The sequence below is a fragment of the Bombus huntii genome, chromosome 2 (assembly GCF_024542735.1).
Source record: "Bombus huntii isolate Logan2020A chromosome 2, iyBomHunt1.1, whole genome shotgun sequence".
Lineage (NCBI taxonomy): Eukaryota > Metazoa > Arthropoda > Insecta > Hymenoptera > Apidae > Bombus > Bombus huntii.
Window position 1 is genome coordinate 15,263,372 of NC_066239.1, and position 20,532 is coordinate 15,283,903.

At 43.6% G+C, this 20,532-nt stretch overlaps 1 protein-coding gene across 1 annotated transcript in view; it reads right to left on the reverse strand.

Annotated features, from left to right (window-relative positions):
• Positions 1 to 19,766, reverse strand: part of LOC126878171 (kinetochore protein NDC80 homolog) — a 71,620-nt gene extending 51,854 nt beyond the window's left edge. Inside the window, exon 1 of the mRNA XM_050640729.1 lies at positions 19,068 to 19,766. Within this exon, the coding sequence (XP_050496686.1) occupies positions 19,068 to 19,123 (56 nt within the window). The 5' untranslated portion in view covers positions 19,124 to 19,766. The remainder of the gene's footprint in view (positions 1 to 19,067) is intronic.
• Between the last annotated feature and the right edge of the window lie 766 nt (positions 19,767 to 20,532).

Below are 20,532 nucleotides of genomic sequence, written 5' to 3' on the forward strand. Positions count from 1 at the left end.
CTATCGTTTGACGCGTAATTAAAAGAATACTCGGTGGTGCCAGGCTTCGGCGAATATCCGTTAGTTTACGATCGAGTGGCGCTCAAGGGGCGCGATAAGTCCGCGCGGAAATGTCTACGTGCTAATATTACGATCGCAACAGTTATTCGGAGAATAGGAGTCACCCACGCCTCACCATTTTCCAAGTAATTTTTGTAAGCGTGTACAGGGATTACGCGTTTGCTTGGTCATAGAAACACTTGTCATACGGTGCCGTAGCTCGTCTCTGCTTGAATTTTGTCTTTTATTGCTACGACATACACAGACGACACTGTACGTTGAGTTTAGTTGTAACGAGAAATAAAATCTCATAAGAATGCATTTTTATCTGATTTTTTATGGTAGAGCAAGTTACGCGTAGAATTTTTTTGCTAACTTAGATATTAGTTTCCGTCGTGTCTGTGTAGAACACGTCGAATGGAGAAGTTATTATGAGTGATGGGGTATTTTGTTGGCAGGATAGCGCGAGACACCGTAAATAAGAGATTGGCGCATGAGTTATTCGATTGAGTAGGCGTGGAATGTGTATAATATCGAATACTAGGCGAATAGGAACACATATCGATCGTGTCTTGTACACCTCGTTCAGAAAATTCTCGGCAAAGCTTTTTCCATTTTCCACATTTTTACAGACCAACATATCAATGAAAGAATCATAAGATCAGGTACGTGCCCATTATTCGTAGAGAAATACTCAAATGTGGAATTTATTTCAATCGCAGAATAACGCGAAAAATAATCAAAACCATGATCGAGTAATTTTTCCACAACTAGCCGTGAGTCATCCAAAAGCAACTCGTCAACGCGTAATATTTTTCTCAGCAGAATCGACGCTGGTTAAATTCCAAAACACTGTTACCTCTTTCGCATAAACCAGGCGTATTCGAGCGATATGGCCGCCTACGGCCGCGGTTCCGCGCTGTCTCGCCCGTTAGACGTCGCGTCGGTCAGGATCGTTTAATTATTCGAGCCGGCGACGCGGAACCGGCGAATATTTCTCGTGGTCGCCTTTCCAAGCGGACGCGTGAACACAAGCAGGCGTGGGAGATGTTTGCGCGCGCTCGATCGCGTAGATTAAACGTTGTACGAGCCGCCTTTACGTAGATAAGAAGCGCTGATAAGATCGTCAAGCGACGACTCGATCGTGTGGATCGTGGTTCGATCAATTAAGGAAATCACTGCTGGTGGCGCGCATGCAGAAGCGAACGCTCGCCTCGTATTTATGGCTCTGTCCACGGTGGCGGCCATAACCGTCAGTTTGTTTGTTAGAAAACAAGCCGCTGGCTTTCGCACATTGTACGCGCCGCGAGATAATCGGCCGCCCCGTCTCTCCGCCGCCTTGTTATTAATGCGTAATTGAATGTTGCGATTCATTACCCGGACGTTATATTTCAAGCCGGTTGACTCGACCAGGGCTCCACCCGGCTGACCGTCTCGTTTACCATCTGTCCACCGTTTTCTTCTCGATGGAAACGAGAAAGCGGTAATGAGGATTTATATTACAAAGTTAGCACGGCGTTTGAGGTGGAAAAGAGACGGGGCAATTTTTAAGAGGCTTCCGATAGACTCTTTATCATTTTTACGCTTAAGGAAATAACGTAGAAAATGAGGAAGGGATTGAGCCACGATGTAGAAGAATTAGGGTAATGAGTAGAATCTCATTAGTCAGGATTCAGCGAGGGATATAGGCGTACTGATAATGGAAATTTTTTACCGATGGAAAAAATTTCTCATCGTGTTACGTTATTACTGTAGAATCTCATTCGTTGGAAATAATGAAGCCTTTATTTAAATTCCACAGAAAATACAAAAGCCACTTGCTGTTAGTGGAATGAGCTTTTCCTATGTATTAGCGTAGTCTTTATGAGATACTATTCCACGTTCCCATTGCATTCGGCTTCTTACTTCTTAGCCGTTAACCAATAACGCTAAAAGTCTCGAAAACTTTACGTCGATACTTCGTGTTCCAATGCTCCAACCTCGTCCTATTCACAAATCTTTCGTCTTTGATATACAGTTTGTAAAAATTAGCAAATATTTATCAATGCGTATATGCAACGAACGTTGGTCTCGCGGTATAGCTACGTTTAATTCAGACGAACAGAACATAGTAAGTAGTCACGCAGCATCTAGTCGTTGTCGGTTACGAGATACTCCGGTAATTAACCGGTAATGAGGTATGGTCTAGCATGGCGAGTGGATAAATAAAGTCCTAACGGTCGATGTATATATATATATACATATATATATGTATATATGGAGAGCGAAGAACGAAGGGCGAGGAGGAAAGGTCCTAATGGAATATAAATCTTGGAACTGCGCGGGGGTGGAGTACGTACTTACGTCTGTGAGTGCGTGGTCGAGATTCATTTGTAAGGGCGTTTATTGTTCGTCCATTGCGGTTTATACGTGCTTGATGAAGATGTTGGTGAGAATGGAGGAGGAGAAGGGTTGTATTAATGGCACGAATGTATAGACTCATTAATTCTATGTAATGTTGTCCTCGTTGTATCGCTGTAATATCGTACAGTGCATTTATTTCATTCATTGCAGAAGATTAAGAATATTATTGATCGTTATGGATTAATTTTTGGCGTTTCTATGTGAACCGAATTTTGATAATTATCCATTTGTGAATGTTAAACGTAATCATTTAGCATTTTACCGAACGTAACCATTTACAGTACAGGCATATAGTATTTATAAGATTATAATTTGTCATTAGACAGGCATAAAATAAACTAGCCGGCGATACCAGTTTGCAATTAAGTAGAATAAACATTAAAGTAAAGTATTCTACTTGATTTTCAAAAATGATTCATTATAATTTTAAATAAGGCTTGCCTGTTTTCGGTCTACCTTTCAATAGCTAATTGGGCGTTATTAATAATCAATGGCCGTGAATACCTGAGATACCCCACGAGGCACTTCAACCGAATAAACGTTCTTGAGTATTTTATCTTTTTTTTTTAAAAAAAAAAAGAAAAAAGAAAGATGCGCCATAAGCCCGAAATAAAGATTGTATTCCTTGGTTTAGTGCATAATTGGAGATTATTAAAATGTCCCTGAATAATGCAAATACCCTATAAGATATTCGAAGTGCTCGATCACGTCGCACATAAATTACAAACATCAAGTTCCATCATAAAGTCTCTAAATTGAATCCGCGTATCAAGCGCTCTCATTAAAGATGATTAACCGAATCGTTAAAGGACATTCGAGGCGGTGGTATGACCCACCACGTACATCCAACGAGCACCGTAGCTCTGCACGATACGCTTGTATTATATAGTCGGATAAGTACGCATGCCGCTACCCTATAATCCCTAGATTATAGTCTGGAAGAATCGCCGACTAATACCTGACCATAATCAATATTCAACACGCTTTCCAAATCCTGGTCTTTCCAAATAAATTTTTTCCTTCTACAGTTTTCCTCTGTACGAATCACGTTCGAATAATTATTCCGCATATCTTGTTATTTTTGGTACAAGGTTGTCAATAAACGTATTCCATTCGTATTTTAATATTTTGTCGTTCTCTTGTACTCTAACTTTCTCGTAACAAAACTCGCGATAAAACTATGCACACAGTTAAGCATGGAATAAACTTGTCGGCTCGTGTACGCAATCCCAGGGCAACGTTCCGCGCCCTCTTCTTCATAATTTCTTCACAGTGCTTCATAACGAAACGCGTCAGCCTGTTTAAAGCCATTTCCAAGCGTTACGACCAATCCCCAAGCTTTTTCCTGCTGGAACGATACCGCCGAGAACTGTTTCCGCGTTCGCTCGTAGACCACCAGCGAGAGGATTATCTCGGAATGGCAACAGTCCTCCTATGCGGCTTTAAGTATCAGCCTATGCAATCCGCTTTGACAACGGTAAATAGCTAGTACACGCTGTGATAACGCGAATCGATATCCCTCGTATATAACAAAACTAGATAGCGAAATGTATATCGAATTAAAATACTGTTACGACAAACAGGATGCAATTTTTCGTTGTTGAGTCAGATGCTCACAGACATCGACCGATCGATACAAGTATTTTTTCGATATTTCTCTATACTGTTCCTTAGGAAATTTCGGTAAAGTTCCAATGATACAAACTAAACTTCTTCGAACGTACGAAATGCCAATTAGGCTACTCTTCCGGCACGAAAGTGAGAAGCATAGCAGCAGCTTTTCTTAGACTGGAAGGCGTGCAACGCGTAAAAGAAGTTGCCATTCTCGTTCGCCACTTTAGTCTCGGCTCATTCGATACCGTACTGTCGTCATCGGCCGGTAATGACCGGCATCGTGCAGCCGAAGCCGGTGAAACCGTGCACGCGTGGATTGATAGTTCTTAGTTACGAACGAGTCCTGTTCCCTCTCACCTCTATGGACGAGCGAGTCGAAGCGCGACGCTCTCTCACGGCCCCAGGATCGACGCGACACTTCGACGGAGGGTCGTAAGTCGTACGTCGTAACAGACCGACGACCAGTTGGTAATCTCTCGCTAATAACCGCTTCGGTCTTTGCACTTTCATGGATCACCGGCCGTAAAGTCAAATGCGTAGATATTTCGTCGCGAACCGGCTGTAATCGTCGCGTTTCTCGTAAATACGTTTCGAAAATTGTCAACCTTCGTTGCAGAGTTTCTGTATGGTTAGCGTTTAGAGATGGCTGACTTTGCAGCGAAGGAACAGTGTTCGTACGATTTGAGTCAGTAAGATATTTGAAAAATAGAATGTACTAAGACGTTTTTAAATTCAAATTATATAATTCGCTTATTTCTCTAGCAAATTGCTCCGATATCGATGATAGTCGATAGATAAATTTTATCTTCCGGAAAGAATTCTTCGCGTAGTCGTTTTCTTTCGTCTTCGGTTCTACTATTTCTAGCGCGAGGAAATCTGCTCTGCGCAGAACGTGACCAAAGGTAGTTTACGCGAGTTCGACGGAGGCTGGAGGCAGGTCGCGCGAACAGGTGGCAATTTGCATCGGATGGAAAAACTGAGGAAGGGTTGAATCAAGGCTCGGTATGCGCGAAATGCCGAGCGTGGCTGCACGCACTGCTCGGAATGTCAGTGGACGGGATTCCTCGTCGACGATTTCCCGCGGATGTTCTCGTAATATCGGTGATTTACAAAGTTTTACTTAAATTACAAAGATTTTAATCGAACTTGTTTCTTCGCGTATAAATAGCAATCAAAGGTTAAGAATAATTTTTCCCCGCGTCTAAACGATTTTTTCATTCTAATGTCAAGGATGCCTGACATATCCATTTACCAAGCAGTTCGTCTATAAAATCAGTCGTCGTGTTTCCACCTTCCACCTATATGAGAGAACAACCTGACCTAGCAAGGACAGAGGGCAAAAAAACGCCAAGTCCATTAGCAGCTAGCGATTAGCATCGTTTTAGCACGGTAGAGCTCTAAAAAACCATCTGTTAATCACAAAAATAATATACGTACGTAGCTCGGTTACAGTACATCAGGTTTCCGAAGAAACAGATGTCCGAACGAAAGCGAGCGAGTGGCTAATTGACTAACGAGGTATTCGCGGCTCGTACACGTCGTCCATCAGCCGTCACCGAGGAAATATCGAGATATCGGCGGGAAGGAATAAAGGGAAAAAGAACGAAGCCACGAGGATAGGAGAAAGACGAAGCGGAGAAAAAAGAAAATGTAGTTTGAAGGAGAGAGGAACGCAAAGATGGGCGATTCTGTTCGAGTAGCGTACGCCGCTAGGTTAGTAGTAGTCCTGTTGGTTTTAGTGTAATCGAGCCGGGCGTCCTTTATCATCGCGAGAAAAAATGGCCATTTAATCACGGCGTTTCCCGACATGGGGTCCATGCGCACCCCTCCAGCGCGCCGCCACGAGAATCATTCTGATATTAATGGCGGACGGTTTGACCGCGTAATATGAGGAATCGTTGGCGCGCGCGTATAATATCACTCGGCCGTGCCAAGCCGCTCGAGGAACACGCATGTTACACGGCCGAGCATGACAAATTAATCGTCTACTTGACCGGCCCCACTCTACCGATACGCTGGATCCTACAGCATCGTTCAGGAATTAGTTCCAGGAATATTGTCCAATATTACAGTCGAATTGCGTTGAACATCGGCTACAGTCGATGTATTCGACGAATTATCGACGAATACAAGTGGAAAGATCATATTCGTTAATTGTGGCGCCTCGTGGCTATTTACGTACGCAAGCTTTTTAAAAATCGATCAACGTTTTAAACCAAAGATATAAGTCACGTATTGACCTCACCTTGCAAAAGAAGAAGAAGAAGAGGAAAAAAAAAGGAGAGAACGCCTCGTAGCGAGGCTACACGAAACATAAAACCGATCGCGTTTCTGTCTATACAGGAATCTCATCAAGCAATCAGCAGCAATCACAGTGCCAAATAAAAGAGTACAGTGGAGTGGCGATGTAGTCGACTAGATGGCCGGTACGCGAGCCCGTTACAAAGTCGACAATTATCGAGGAGGAGTGGCCCCGGCCGACCTCTTTGAAAACGGCACGTTGCTCGATGTCCTCTCGGACGTCACGATGGATGCACCCGCGGTATGCCGTGGATGTCACGTGGACTGGACCGCGGCAGGTCTCGCGGAAGGTTAATTTCATCGCGATAAGATCGTAGCAGCGGATTACGCGGCGGAACACGACTCGAACACCTGTAACGAACGTGATTTTCTTACCGAACATTCAGCGTCGAACGGTTCGCGTCCGGTTTTTCCCTGTGTTTAAGAATTACACGATACGGCTGTTTCTCGATATCCATGCGAGCATTAAGCAGGATGAAGAGAGGAACAGCAGGACCGGCGTACTCGCGATTCTTTTTCGACACGCCGCGAAGATTTCAGGTTATACGATCGGGGTTAATGACTGAGGTGTAGTCGAGCGGTCTAGGAATACGGGACCGGTGAGTTCTCTTATCGATTACATCTTGATTAGGGAAAGCAACGGACCGTATGAGACTGTTCAGTGAGTATTGGAAACGTGCGACGATGTACATACTTCGCCTCGAAACGATTTAGATCGTAGAATTTATAGCATCGATGCTAGTGGAATGTGGGAGAAGCTTGCATATTGATTATAACCTTGCCGTACGTCTATACGTTTTAAAACAGTGGTTTTTCTTTTTACGCCGTTTAATACAGCTGTCTTCGTATGCTCGTTAATTTCGACTATTTGTAAATAAGAAGAAGAAATTGGAATTTATTAGTTTATCGAACTCCCTATAGAGGCATCGTACGATATCTATCGCGATATTAACGAAAATTTGGAATTTTCCAAATTTCATCATCTACTCAAATTGCCAAAGGTATCTAAACACTGTACGTCTCACGAGGCTACGTTTCCCGCAGAAATACGTACGTTAAAACGATACGTTAAATGATCAAGTTAAATGATCGGCGGATACTTGGAAAAGGTGGGCGCTCATTGGAAAATCCGACCACCCGTGGCGGATTCGAGTAGGCGCTGCAGCGGTGCTCGGCCGAGCGCGAATAAAATAGTGTGGGAGAGTTGGTGTTCTTTGAAAATCGTCCCTCTGTTCGAGAGAAACACTTTCTCCGGTCGGCGACCGATCGCGAGGACACCGTTTGACCCAGTTCACCGACCACGCTCTTGTTAATAAGCAAATCGAATATATTGCCTTGTATCGTATCGTTGCAACGATCACGCTGTCAGTTATAACAAAACGAACCTAAGACTGATTTATAAAATGCTTTGGAAACCATCGTATTAAATACAAAGCAATTGGAATAAAATGTCGAACGTAACCTGAATACATCAAAGGGTTAATTAAATCGAAGACGAAGGAGAAGATAAGTCCAATGATTGCGCGAAGCTTCGATATTGCTATTTAGCGTTCCTTTTGTCCGCACGGATCGCTGGCTCGAGCAGCCGAGCTGAAAGTGCCAACGATTAATAACCTGATACGCACGCAGCGAGGATCTTTCGTGCTCGCCATTAGTCGCAACCGCAGTCTTATCGCGCCACGGTCTCTCCACGGCTACGGTCACGATTTCGGAGACACTGGTGCGCAACCGACCGTGTAATTTACTGCGAATCAGCGTCAATTTAGCGATACTCTGCTGGATCATCGCCAGCTTCTCTTATCGACTCTCTGTTCGAACAGGCAGTACGGTTAAAGACACGAGAAAAGCAGAGCAGAGCAGGGTCACTCTTAAAGCTACGGTCACCGTGCAAATTAGAGAACTTTTCATGGATCCAGAACTTTGAAACTGATGTCGTTTAACTTATATATTATGGTGCAAGATTTTTGCTTGATCGATTGGTAAATGTATAACTTTCGCTTATTATTTCTTCGAGCAGCGGGTAAATTAATTTTGTCTTCCAAAATTATTTAAAAATCGTTTTAGACTTATATTCGTGTCTGAAAGATGAAAAAAATAGGAATTGTATCAACAAGTCTTTAGATGTAAGCCAACGAAAGGAAGATACTCTGGTTTAGAATTCAAAACGAAAAAGAAACAAGGATGTTGTCTAATTAGGTATTAAAGCGCATAAGTACGCAGCTTGGTCTATGAACGTTATTGATATTATTCCTTCTCGACGAACGTCACGATGTTTCGTTTGCATGCGATATTGTAAGGATCATATATAGCGCTTCCGTAATATTACTTCAAAGATTACACGCAAGTATACGGAGCAGTAGACTTTTATTAAACCCTTGAGACAGAAATCTCGATCGTCATTGGTCGTAAACATCAAAGCACCGGCGGCGCGGCGCGGCGATGCGAAGCGTGGGGACACGGTTGATATCGTTACGGTGTCCCATACGGAAATTCTGTTTCACTCGACGGAATGCAGACTCATTGGCCGGTGTTATAAAATTAAGCATCGTGTTTCGAGCAATCGAGTTGGCTATCAGCTTCTCGCGAGGGAATGCGAGCTGATTACCTGGAACCTTATGAGTATCCTCGTATAAATATTCGCTGGCTTTTTATCTAACCTTTTAACTGGCAAAGACGACTCAACTCGTCGATTATCTATATTTTGAATTTTATCATTCGCCTATCTACAGAAGTTTTACGTGCCTTTTCCATTCATTTTCATATGTAATTTCTACGATATGAGGTACTCGATATAGTAAATTTACTATTTAACGATCAAAACAGCTCTCGATTAAGGAATGGTGTTGCTAGTTCGCTAAGAAGTTTAAAGGATCTACGCCTCTGAAGAAGATCAAGTTTTGAGATCTCGAACGTGGGATTAGGGCAGTAAAGCGTTGCACGCTATGGCACACTGTCTGGGAAAGGATCATTTTCGTTACGTAACCGCAGTGAGTAGGCCTGTGCCAGCTTTTGCACTTCGTCTACGTCACGGACGTGTCGGTCCAGCGTTAGATTATGAACGCCTGCTTTTCCTGACAGCTCTATAGTGATTTGTACGGAGCCCGATGTCACAACGCGAAACATCCAGAACGTTGACAGCGGAAAATTGCCAACAAGACATAAATTATCTTCCGATGATGCTTCTCGACGTAAATTACAACTGGACTGTACATTCGAAAAAAAAAAAAAGAAAAATTCTTAACGACTCGAAGCTTCAATATCACAGAGGGAGTAGATTATTTTGCGCATAAAAATATCGAACTCGCTATGGAAATTTTTCTGATCTACGTATTCGGTGCCTCGCGAAGGTATTTGAACGCTTACGCGAGTCATTGTACATGCAGAAATAATTATGATTTGATTTTGTAAACGTAATATGTGCAAACCCCTCTACCTAACATTAATTATCGAAAGGGCGATCTCGAAACAAGCGTTTCTCAAATAAACTCGGTGAATGCTCTCCGTTAATGGCTTCGTTACGAAACTACGATGTTTTGAAACGCACGCAAACGTGTCGCGATTTTGATCGATGTGTCGTTGTCGTCGTCGGCGTCGTTGTCGTCAACGTGATTTCTTGCGCGACCGCTCGCTCCCACTGGCTATTAATAAGTTACTAATGGAATCCCAACTTACGTGGGCGAACCGATAAATTATCTTGGCAAAAGCGTACTCGACAAGTTGCGCCGCATTATGCCACGACAGCTATTCGAACGTTGGACGCAATTAACGCGCGTGTTCAGTGACAATTTCCAGCGGTGCATGGTGCTAGCCGAGTGAGTCATCGATTTCAATTTCCTTGAGAAAGTGTTCTACATGTTTTATGTATGTTTGAAAATTCTGGAGCGCATAATAGATATATATATATATAATCGTACTTTCTTCGCAAAGAATATTTCAAATAGTATCGTACTCGTGTTCGAAGATAATACTCAAAACTGAAGCTTTCTCTTCGCGGTTTAAATAAAAACAAACAGAAATGATGTTTCGTCGGGATTGAAGAAACCAACTGTCTAAGTATTCACAGCCGACAAATCTAATTACGACGGAGCCACGCTGTGAAATCAAGCACCGCTTGTAATTGTCATAATAAGGACGATATTGTTGCCGCGCGTCAATTACGTCGGAACACGCGTAACGCGAGGTGTAATCGGTCGCTGTCATGCAACGTCGATGGTTCACGTAACGCGTCAGCCGTCTTCATTTGATATTTCGCGATTCCCCGTTTTACATGCGACAGCTCCGAACCAGTTAGATTCGCGCGGAAAGAATGTTTGTACGTACTGTCAGTGGTGAGTGACTTGGCCGGTTGCACAACGGTTGTCTGGCAAATAGAAGATTGGGACAGGTACATAGCGCGTTGGAAAAGTTTGTTGTAGTATGATCGTCTGGTAGTGACGCGTTGATGAAGATATGTGCGATGTAATTTTGTAATCTTGGACACGGTTCACGCGTCTACAAGACAGCAAAAGATAGTTTTCATCGTCATAATCAAGGACAAAATGTTTAATCAAACCGCGTAGCGAATACACGTAACCAATACACCAAACGCAGCGGAAGTAAAAAATTCACAAAACATGGACAAACGTCGAACAAATTAACTTACATGTTCGTTGAACGAAGTCAACGTCGAGCGAGCAGTTTATTGTGTATAGAGTACGAGTCAACGAGATCCGGAGCCTTAATCTTCGCGTGGAATCCGTGGAACGTTATTATCTGCGTACAACTTATTAACGTCGGATTCGATCGACTCTACGGGATCATGTAAATCGATGGGACGTGCCATACGCTTTAATGTTTGTTTCGTGCTGACGTATAACTCGAAAGATTGCCGTATATCTGCGCTTTATTAAGATAGCGATGTAACGCGCCTCTCGGTGAGCGCAATGTCGGCTTAAACGCTACGCCGCGAATTCATGGAAATTCTGCAATTTGCGCGTGCGCAACCATAGGCCCCGGGGAATCGTGAGATGTGCGGTGTAAACGCGCAATTTGCCTAGCGAATCTCTGGCAATCTGACTTTCGTCTCGCGTATGATACACCGGCGAGACATCTAAAGTATTTGAAAGTTTATTTTGTTCGTTAAATATTTAACCGATGTGAGCGATAGAAATGTAACTTTCCATTGAATGCAATCTAAGCTCATCTCAGTATCCGTCTACCGAATAAACAGTTTCAGACTCACGACAGTCGACGGTCGAACTAACGACCCAACGAATTCCATCGTTCTTGAAAGCATCTTTTATCAACCGAGATAAGGAAACTATGGGAATAAGAAGAAGAACGAGGACGCGTCGAAATTGACTCGAGCGAAGCGTCTCGACGGTCACTCATCGCGCGGCGTTAGTATCGCGGCGGCGTATCTCGTATACGAGATTAATAGGGAATAAGCGAAGATACAGCGGCACTCGAGTTTGTAATCACGGAATCACCTTCGTCGGTCGACCACCCTCGAGATTTCCGCACGCAAGCAGAACGGAGGCCACCAGGCCCTCGAAGGCTGCCGCGTAAATCCGTGTCGGCTGGGTAAACCGAGATACAATTAGGATTTGCCGGTGAAAAAGAAGCGACCAAGAGTTTCGTTCCGCTAGCGGTGCAGTAGTCCGTGCTCGTCCGTGGTTTTATATCTGATCGTAAGGTTCGCAAGGCGGGGGACATTTTACGACTGGCACTTTGAATCGAGCTGGGCCCCGCAAAAATCGCGATCACGCGTGTTTCTCGGTGTTCCGGCTGGTTTCTCCGATCGATTCGAGATCGATGATGGCGTGAGTTGTGGTTTGGGCGGTTTCTCAGATTTCTAGTTAGTCGGAGGTATTGTTCGTGCTACGACATTCAAGTTAGAGTACTTGGAACGCATGCAACAATAATGAGCAGTAACGATATTTCATTCTCTATGGCAACGGTGACGTGTAGATGATTTTGTTTTCGACTATTCGACGACTAGAGAGGAAAAGATATTAATTTGTGGAATTGTCGATTAAAAAATATGACAACCGTTCGTACGATCTTCTCTGTGCATCGTGACAAGGTTTGACATCCATATGGCGACGTCATGGCGTGCGCGGAGCTACATAGTTGCGGTTGATCCGCTAACAATGCTGGCTCTGTCTCACGCACGTGAATTCGTGGAATCGCCGACAACGGGACGAACGCCTGTCCCTTCGGGGAGAACACGAGCGAAATGCCTGAACGCGTCATGGAATGGATTCGCGAAATCCCGATCTCTCCTGGCACATGTGTCACAAATATGCACAGCCAGATTAAATTAGTCACTTGAGGAAATTACAAGATATTGAAGAGGCTAGGATTGCAGCACATTGAGATCATGGAAGTGTAGTGTTCCTTCCTACCAGTCTCTAGCCTAAAGTCTCTCGTCTCCTTTTTCAACATTTAAACCTTTGACACCTGATAGGTATACGACTTCGTTATGCTTAAACATCTGTATATTCTCATTCGTACTTTCACTGACCACACGCAGTCTAAGTACCTGTCATAAATCGTTCGAAAATAGAATACTGTCAAACTAACTGCCTTCAACGACTCTTAAGAAATTCGTCATCGCTAATACACATCTCAACGTGTTTAATTTAAGGCAATGATGTAATGGGTATAACCTCCTAGCGTACCGTAGCTTCTAAAATTTTTTAAATACGCTACATAAATTTTGTCAATGTACATCTAGTACTTCTCAATACCCATGAATGACTAGATTCTCCAATTTCTAGCTCGATTCTCTAATTAGTACCTCGCCAATCTCTCAGACAGATCACGCGTGAGAAAGTATTTTCTGCTAAAAACGATTTAACCACTCAAATAATTCAGCTGAAGGTACAGCGGCAGCGAGACGATCGCGCGAATTCCAACGCGGTTGGTTTCGTGCTCGGTGCTCGTTACTCTCTCCCCGTTAGCTGGCCCCTGTATAACCGCGCCTAAATCCTGTAAACGCGAGCGTTACACAGCCGTGAGCCGATATTACGGATCGCTGCGATCCTGCGAGCGCTACCGGTTCGTTCTGCATCGTTGCGTCCCCCGGGAAAGCTTTATTCCCGAAATTCAACGACTTTCTACCGTAGCCGATTGTCGTTCCATTTGCCCGTATCCTACATTTCACATAGATCGATCAACGTATCGTAGACAAGAGCAGTATCTTTTTTAAAAAAGAACTAAAGTAGCTACGCTTTCAAGCTACTAGCTTACAGTTTGTAATTTTTATTTTCAATTTTATCTTCAATTGCGTTTACAATCTGAGATTTCGATCTTTCAATAATCATACCGATTACGTGCAATTAACCCCTCTCAAGCATTCGATACCAATTTACCGAATCATCTTATATACTCCACCACCAAATCTAAACGATTTGGGTCAATATATGACGGTCCATTACGTTCAACCCACTTGGACCTCATCAGGCATATCCACGTTACCGCCAACCACTTCACATCCACGTTTCCTTACATTTCCTTCTTCCATTTCTTTTTCCTATTCGAGACGCCCCTCCCACTGCCAGCTCCCCTTTCCTAAGCTCACACTCTCTCCTTTCTCTATGCAGCGTCGCATCGGAGAGCAATGCGCTCTCGCGACGACGTTGTCCGGAGCGGCGCGGCGAGGTGCGCAGCTCTCCGTGTTGTGCACGCGCGCGTAGGTCGCCGCTCTTCTCGGCCGATGACGTGTTCGCCGCGCGTTTCGCGGAATGCCACGAGCAGGCCTGATTGTAACGGAGCTAGGACCGCGGGCCACTCTCGTCAGAGCGCGCCGGTGTGCGAGAGCGTGTACAGTGCACGTACGCGCGAGCAGCACGCCGCGTGGGCGTTTGGCTCGGGCAGGTGGATGCCTGGCCCGCGGCGCTAACGCACCATCGCATCGGCCGCACACGACCGCGCCACCACCACCTTCTTCCTCTCGCTCTACGTTTTAGTTAGTCCAACGATCTTACAGCTGGATTTTTTCGTTATTTGGTTGTCGTTTGGTGAGATTAGGTTTTCTGAAGGTTGTCTGAATTTATAAAAAGATTTCTCATGCATCGAGTTTACGGCATTTAACCACGAAATTCACCTTGGTCGTTGCTACGTCACTCGCAGCAAGTCTTCCACGATTGAAACACATATTCGTAAATTGTACCGCATGACACGCGATAAAAGCAATTCCAGCGCGGACGATACGTGGCTACGTTTTCTCATAAGGGCACGCCTTACAATCTCAAATCTCGTGCGAATAATCCAAGAAACCAAGTCATGAAAGCCTCAAAACCGCGATATTCGTCTGTATACATACGTATATAGTTCTAAGCCGGCTTACTAACAATTAACTATCGGCAGATCGTGACAGGGACATAGGCCGAACACGAGAGCAGCCGTAGGAGATTTTCTTTGACCGATGAAATAAATGAATAGTCTCGCGAGCATTGCGTCTTTGTTTGTGTTCATCGTGGTCAGCAGCTTGGGAGCATGTGCGGTGATTGCCGTAACCATCGGGCACGCCTGCCTGACTGGCTGACTGCTCGCCAGACTTGGCCACTCGCTCGCCTGTCTCCTCTCTTTCTCTCTCTCTCTCTCTCTCTCTCTTTCTCTCACTACCCCCGCTATACCGGTGCACTCCAGTGCACCGAATGCACTTTACTGCACGTTGCGCCGCCAACTCGGCCTCTGCCAATGTATCACCTATCTACCTGCGCGACCGTACGCAACTGCCCCCCTCTACGCCCTTTTTCATCCTCCTCTTCTTCTTCTTGTTTTTCTCTTCTCTTTTGCCGCTTCGTCCTCCGTTTCCTCCCGGTGAACCGCTCCTCTGTGCACCTCGACAGCTCGTTTTGCTCTCGTTTCTCGCGTAGCTGCTGGCCCTTCGCTCCGATTCATTCGCCGTGTACCTCTCTTTTCGATTCTACTCGTGGATATATTGGATTCTTCTGTTTGCTTCTCCGTGGATGCTTCCTCCTTGCCTCTCTTTCTCGTCTTATTATAGTTTTACCCGCACCATGTTTACTTTCCCCTGCGTCCCATCTGCATTTATCCCGCTCTCCGAAGGCCCCCATACGTAGCCGCTTGCGCAGTAGATTTTGAAATTTTATTTAATATTACGAGATAGATAACTGCTACAGATCCTCGTATCGACGTAACAGGTCAACGAAGAAATGCAGGGCTTCGCTGAATCGAAATGAATATGACAATCGTACGAGTTCTCGTCTCGATACAGCGGTATAAGTAGATTGTTCCTTCGTGCACCAGACGCCTGGTCTATAATCCCTATACTTTCTAAATACGTACGTTCTTCTGGATATTACCACTTTTTAAACCATATCTCTGGAAACCTTTTATCGAACACTCTTTCCTTCCTTCAAAATTACCACATTCCTGTGTCTTATTACCCTTCTAAATCATTGGTCTTCGTTTTCTTCTATTTTCTAAAACGTGCTTTGAAACGCGCCTTCCTATATTCCTTCCCTCGCCTTTTTCTAGTCTATCAACTTTTTGCTTTTTACGATCCTCCTCCTTCCAATTCTACATTTCCAACTCGCATTCGAAATCTCACAAATCCCTCTTGTTACTTCCTCTACACTTCCTCCAAATTTTAAAAACTTCGTACGTCTCTTCTTCAATTTTTCACGCTCGCTTTCTCACCCTCTCGCGCGCTCTAGCCCACTCACTCGGCTCTCTCCAGGATCTCCTCTCTCTTATCCAGCATCTTCCGCGCTCTCCCTCGCTCTTCATGAGCGTGCATGTCACCCTTCCCTCGGCCCCTCGCCGCGGTGCAACTCCGGATCCGACCACGTTCTTCCAACGCGCTTATCTACAAGCACGGGCGAAGTGACTCACTCGGTGAGTGGTACGAGCACTTGTCGCGAGCAGCCGCGACGCGGATGCCGATTCCCTGGGTCCGATTCCGCGCTCGAAAGGTTCTCGGCCGTATGTCGCCTGCGCAGCGGTTGCGTAAGCCGATTTTACGAGCGAGTTGTGCCGTACCTGCACGCAGGTGGACACGGACATGCAAAAGCGCGCGACCCTCCCGCCGTGAGAACTTTCTGTACCGATTTTCGTCTCACCGGATGTCTAACTAGGTAATGCTTCCTCTATCGATTAATAGAAATCGCGATATTCAGCGTCCAGGAATTTTTATATAGAGTCGTTTATTTGGCGTATTAACGCACGAGTAATTTATGGCTTCTTTGCGTAACGGATGAAGATTCTGAGGCTAGATATATACATTTTGGATAGAAGAATGACATGGAAACGACACATCGTAGATAAATCCAAACAACTTAAATCAAAATTAAACAAATTCTACTGGCCCATTGGCAGACGTTCCAACTTAAGCAGAGTAAAATAATGCTATATAAAACTATATTAAAACCTGTTTGCACCTATGGGATCCGACTATGGGGAACAGTATGTAATTCCAACATAGAAATTTTTCGACGATTCCAATCGAAAACTCTAAGATCCTTAATAGGTGCACCTTGGTATGTTACCAACGAAACAATACATCGTGACCTTAAGATACCTACACTTAAAGAAGAAATATCCAAATTCCCACTAAACCCACTAAAAACCCACTAGTTACTCAATTACTTGACACGTCGAATCAGATCCGCTGGCTAAAAAGACATTGGATTCAGCTAGAATCAACGTTTATTATTCACGTTATAGTACCACGCCAGAATAATTATTTATACTATAAAAATAATATAATAATTACTTAAATAATTAGTTATAATTCTCAATGAGAATTGATTGTAAAATTCTTCCAAATAAGAAAAAAGATATACAGGGTGGTTGGTAACTGGTGGTACAAGCGGAAAGGGGGTGATTCTACGCGAAAAAAGAAGTCGAAAATATAGAATAAAAATTTTTCATTTGAGGCTTTGTTTTCGAGAAAATCGACTTTGAATTTTCGCTCGGTACGCGTGCACTTTATCACGTCTCGTTATAACGGATCTCACTGTAGATCGTTGTCTCGATAGAAAAATTAAAAAAAAAAATTTTTATTCTATATTTTCGACTTCTTTTTTCGCGTAGAATCACCCCCTTTTCGCTTGTACCACCAGTTATCAACCACTCTGCATATAAAGAGAGAGATTATTAAACAAAGTTTAGTTGACGAACATGTATTTAGGTCAGTATGCATTTTTCCAGCGACAGATGAAATTTTTATGTCGACTTGCGTATTTGCGAACGTAACGTTTGCCCTAGTTATAGGTGAGAAGTATTGAGTTGGCAATTAAGTGATTGCGAATTTTGTCATTTAATGGTATTGACAAAATCCGCGATCATTTACTCGGCAATAAAATCTCATAAATACGCAGTGTTTTACACGGAGTCGTTTGTTTGGTACAATTAAGTTTCGTTTGGTGTAATTATGTTAGTAATTTGATACTTCCGTCGGTGATAAGTGTTGATTACCGTGTTCGGTCGTGCTAAGATTTTTACGGCGCTTTTCTCGGCGAACGATCGGTCAACATACCGTTCGTATCAAATTTAACGTACGAATAAAGTCAGTGAAATGTATGCCATTAGGAAAGCAGTATGTATATGATAGACGTTAGTTTCTAGTGAACTATCCAATAACGAGTTATCAACATCGATAACTAACAGGTTGCCATACACCTGCGATTATCACTCTATATATTATAAAGATTCTTGTTCGGATCATTCCTAAATGTCTTACTTAATGAAGCGTAGCTTTAACCTTGGAAAATTTGAATACAAGTTATAAGTTACGAAGGTTTCTTCTCGAAGCTTGCAACGTTCGGATGAGTATGTTTCGTATGAAGTTGCAATACGAAGTGGATGAAATATAACTTTACGGTGCACACGTTACACGGGTTGAAGTGTACTGCGTAGAATATTTATTGGATTTTGAGAACGTAGAAAGTGGTAATCGGAATAGTTGCATACTGAATAGCACGTTCGCGTACGCTACACGGCAGAAACTTTATACCGTGCTGCTATAAGTGACAAGTCAGAAATGCTTGATTTACGCTGGATTCGGTGTGAAGGCGGACCTTTTTTTCAGGTTAAATATATAGTGAATGGTTTGACCACTTATACCAGCCAAGTTCTCGCTGCATCTTTATTCTTAATATACCCACCATTTGTATGACAAATTACAAAGAGTATCGTGTAGATCGTAGCAACTTAATTTCCACATGGAAGATCCAATACGAGGAAATTAAGGTTTCTAGGATAGCAACGTATTTCTTGTGAATCATTGCGCGTCTTTCTGTACAGATGTTGTGAGATTGTGTCACTAGTACGATTCATACAAACTAAGATTCAACCCCTAAGAACTTAAATTTCGTGTATCTTTATAATAAATACCAGACAATATGACGAATGAAAACGCTTTGATAAACAATTTGTATTTATTTGAAAATGTATAAAAATACGAAGAAACGAAAAGTGGTAATACAACGAAGGAAAAGTCTTAACGTCGTCAATTCGATCGTTCATTCGAAGCGAGATTCGCCCAGACCAGTTGAAAATTCCATCAACTACGTTTAACAATGTACGATGAAAATCGGAACTCAAGCCAAAGCAGCAATGTACCCCAGCCATTTCTCATAAATCACACACATTAGCCGGTCGACAAAGAATCGAGAGAGACACTCCCAATCCGAAATATCACCGGTAACTACAACTTCGTATAATCGATAACTCTCTCGAATTTCCTTTATGCTTACCTCCCATTGTGAACGACGACGCACAGGTAATGCGGCAAGAAATTTACGAGCGACATTTTTCCCGGTTCTTATGATAACCACAGAGCCCTGGACGGCCCCGACCAGATTATATTCCTCGAGACGCTGATATTTCCTCTTACGCTGGCGCGTATTCCGCGTGGGAGTGTGAGATCGGATCTCGTTCAATTTCGTCGAGAGTTAATAGCCACACGACTTCACGTAACGGCACGGTGTCCGCGTTTTTCCGCCGCGTTGCATTTACTTAGGCCTGGTGCGCACGCGTGCAAGCGCACAATGGCGCATTGAAACGCGCGAACGCCCGATTACTCGATTACCAGCCTCGATACGGCGCCCTCTCGACCGATTGAAAATTTCCATCGCTTCGGCAACACGGCTCTTAATGGTCCGCACCATCTACACGATTTTTCGCCAGATCGCCGTACTGTGATTCCACGGCCGCGCCTCTCAGTTTCGCCGCGAGTCTGTTTACAAACGGGCAAAAAATCGAAATGAAATAGTGGATTAGCGTGAAATGCTGAACGTTAGCGAGGGAACAATTAATAAGCCGGAGAACGTGGGAATGGGCGGGTGCAATTGTGACGTTGAGTGTTAATTCGTTTCGGTAGAGAAGAATGGATCGACTGCGGCTGAAGCTGTGTTATCCGAGCCTCTGCGGTTATGTAGGGATGAGGCTGCTTATGCAGGTTTGTTTGCTCTTACAGTCTGCTCTTGCGCTACGCGTACTTTGTTGCTTCATACTGACAAATTGAAAGATCCTCAAAAGAAGTACGTGCAACGATAGTCGTTGATATCTAGTGATCCGTTCAAGTAGGAATTGGAAAAATATAGTGCAACGCATTCGCAATCTTCCCCTTCTTTTGCATAGTGTTCGTTCTATGCTTTGTTTTAAAGGCAACAGTATATATGTCGAGTTAGCATTGGGGTTAGGGGCGTTTAACGAACCTTCATTTGGATTAACCATTTTTTTTTTAGTATACAATACAGATGATAGTTAATGGTAGAAATATGATTATTACAGAATAAAGTTCACTAGCAATAAACAATTTCACTACACAATAATAAGTTCTCACTAAAGACTCGTATTATAATAACAATGATTACTTAGTCACTAAGTGAATATAGTAATAAATTCCCAAGGTGATTATATGACTATTACAAAATTAACCGTGACGATTAGACACTCGAGATGCTAATGACAATAATCTTAGGTTCAGTAACGAATACACGGCGAACAGGATAACAAATGCGTTTACTTGTCAAAAATCCAAGTGGAACTGAACTCCTGTACTTTCTGTGTACTCCTCTGTACCCTTTGGGTCAACTATATTTTTAAGGAGAGCTATACAACTACGTCATACTTCTTTTAGGTAAAAACGTCCATCCCGTGATGGTGGCTACGTTTAGCGACCAGATGTGTCACTTCGAGGCCAAGCCTACTGTCATA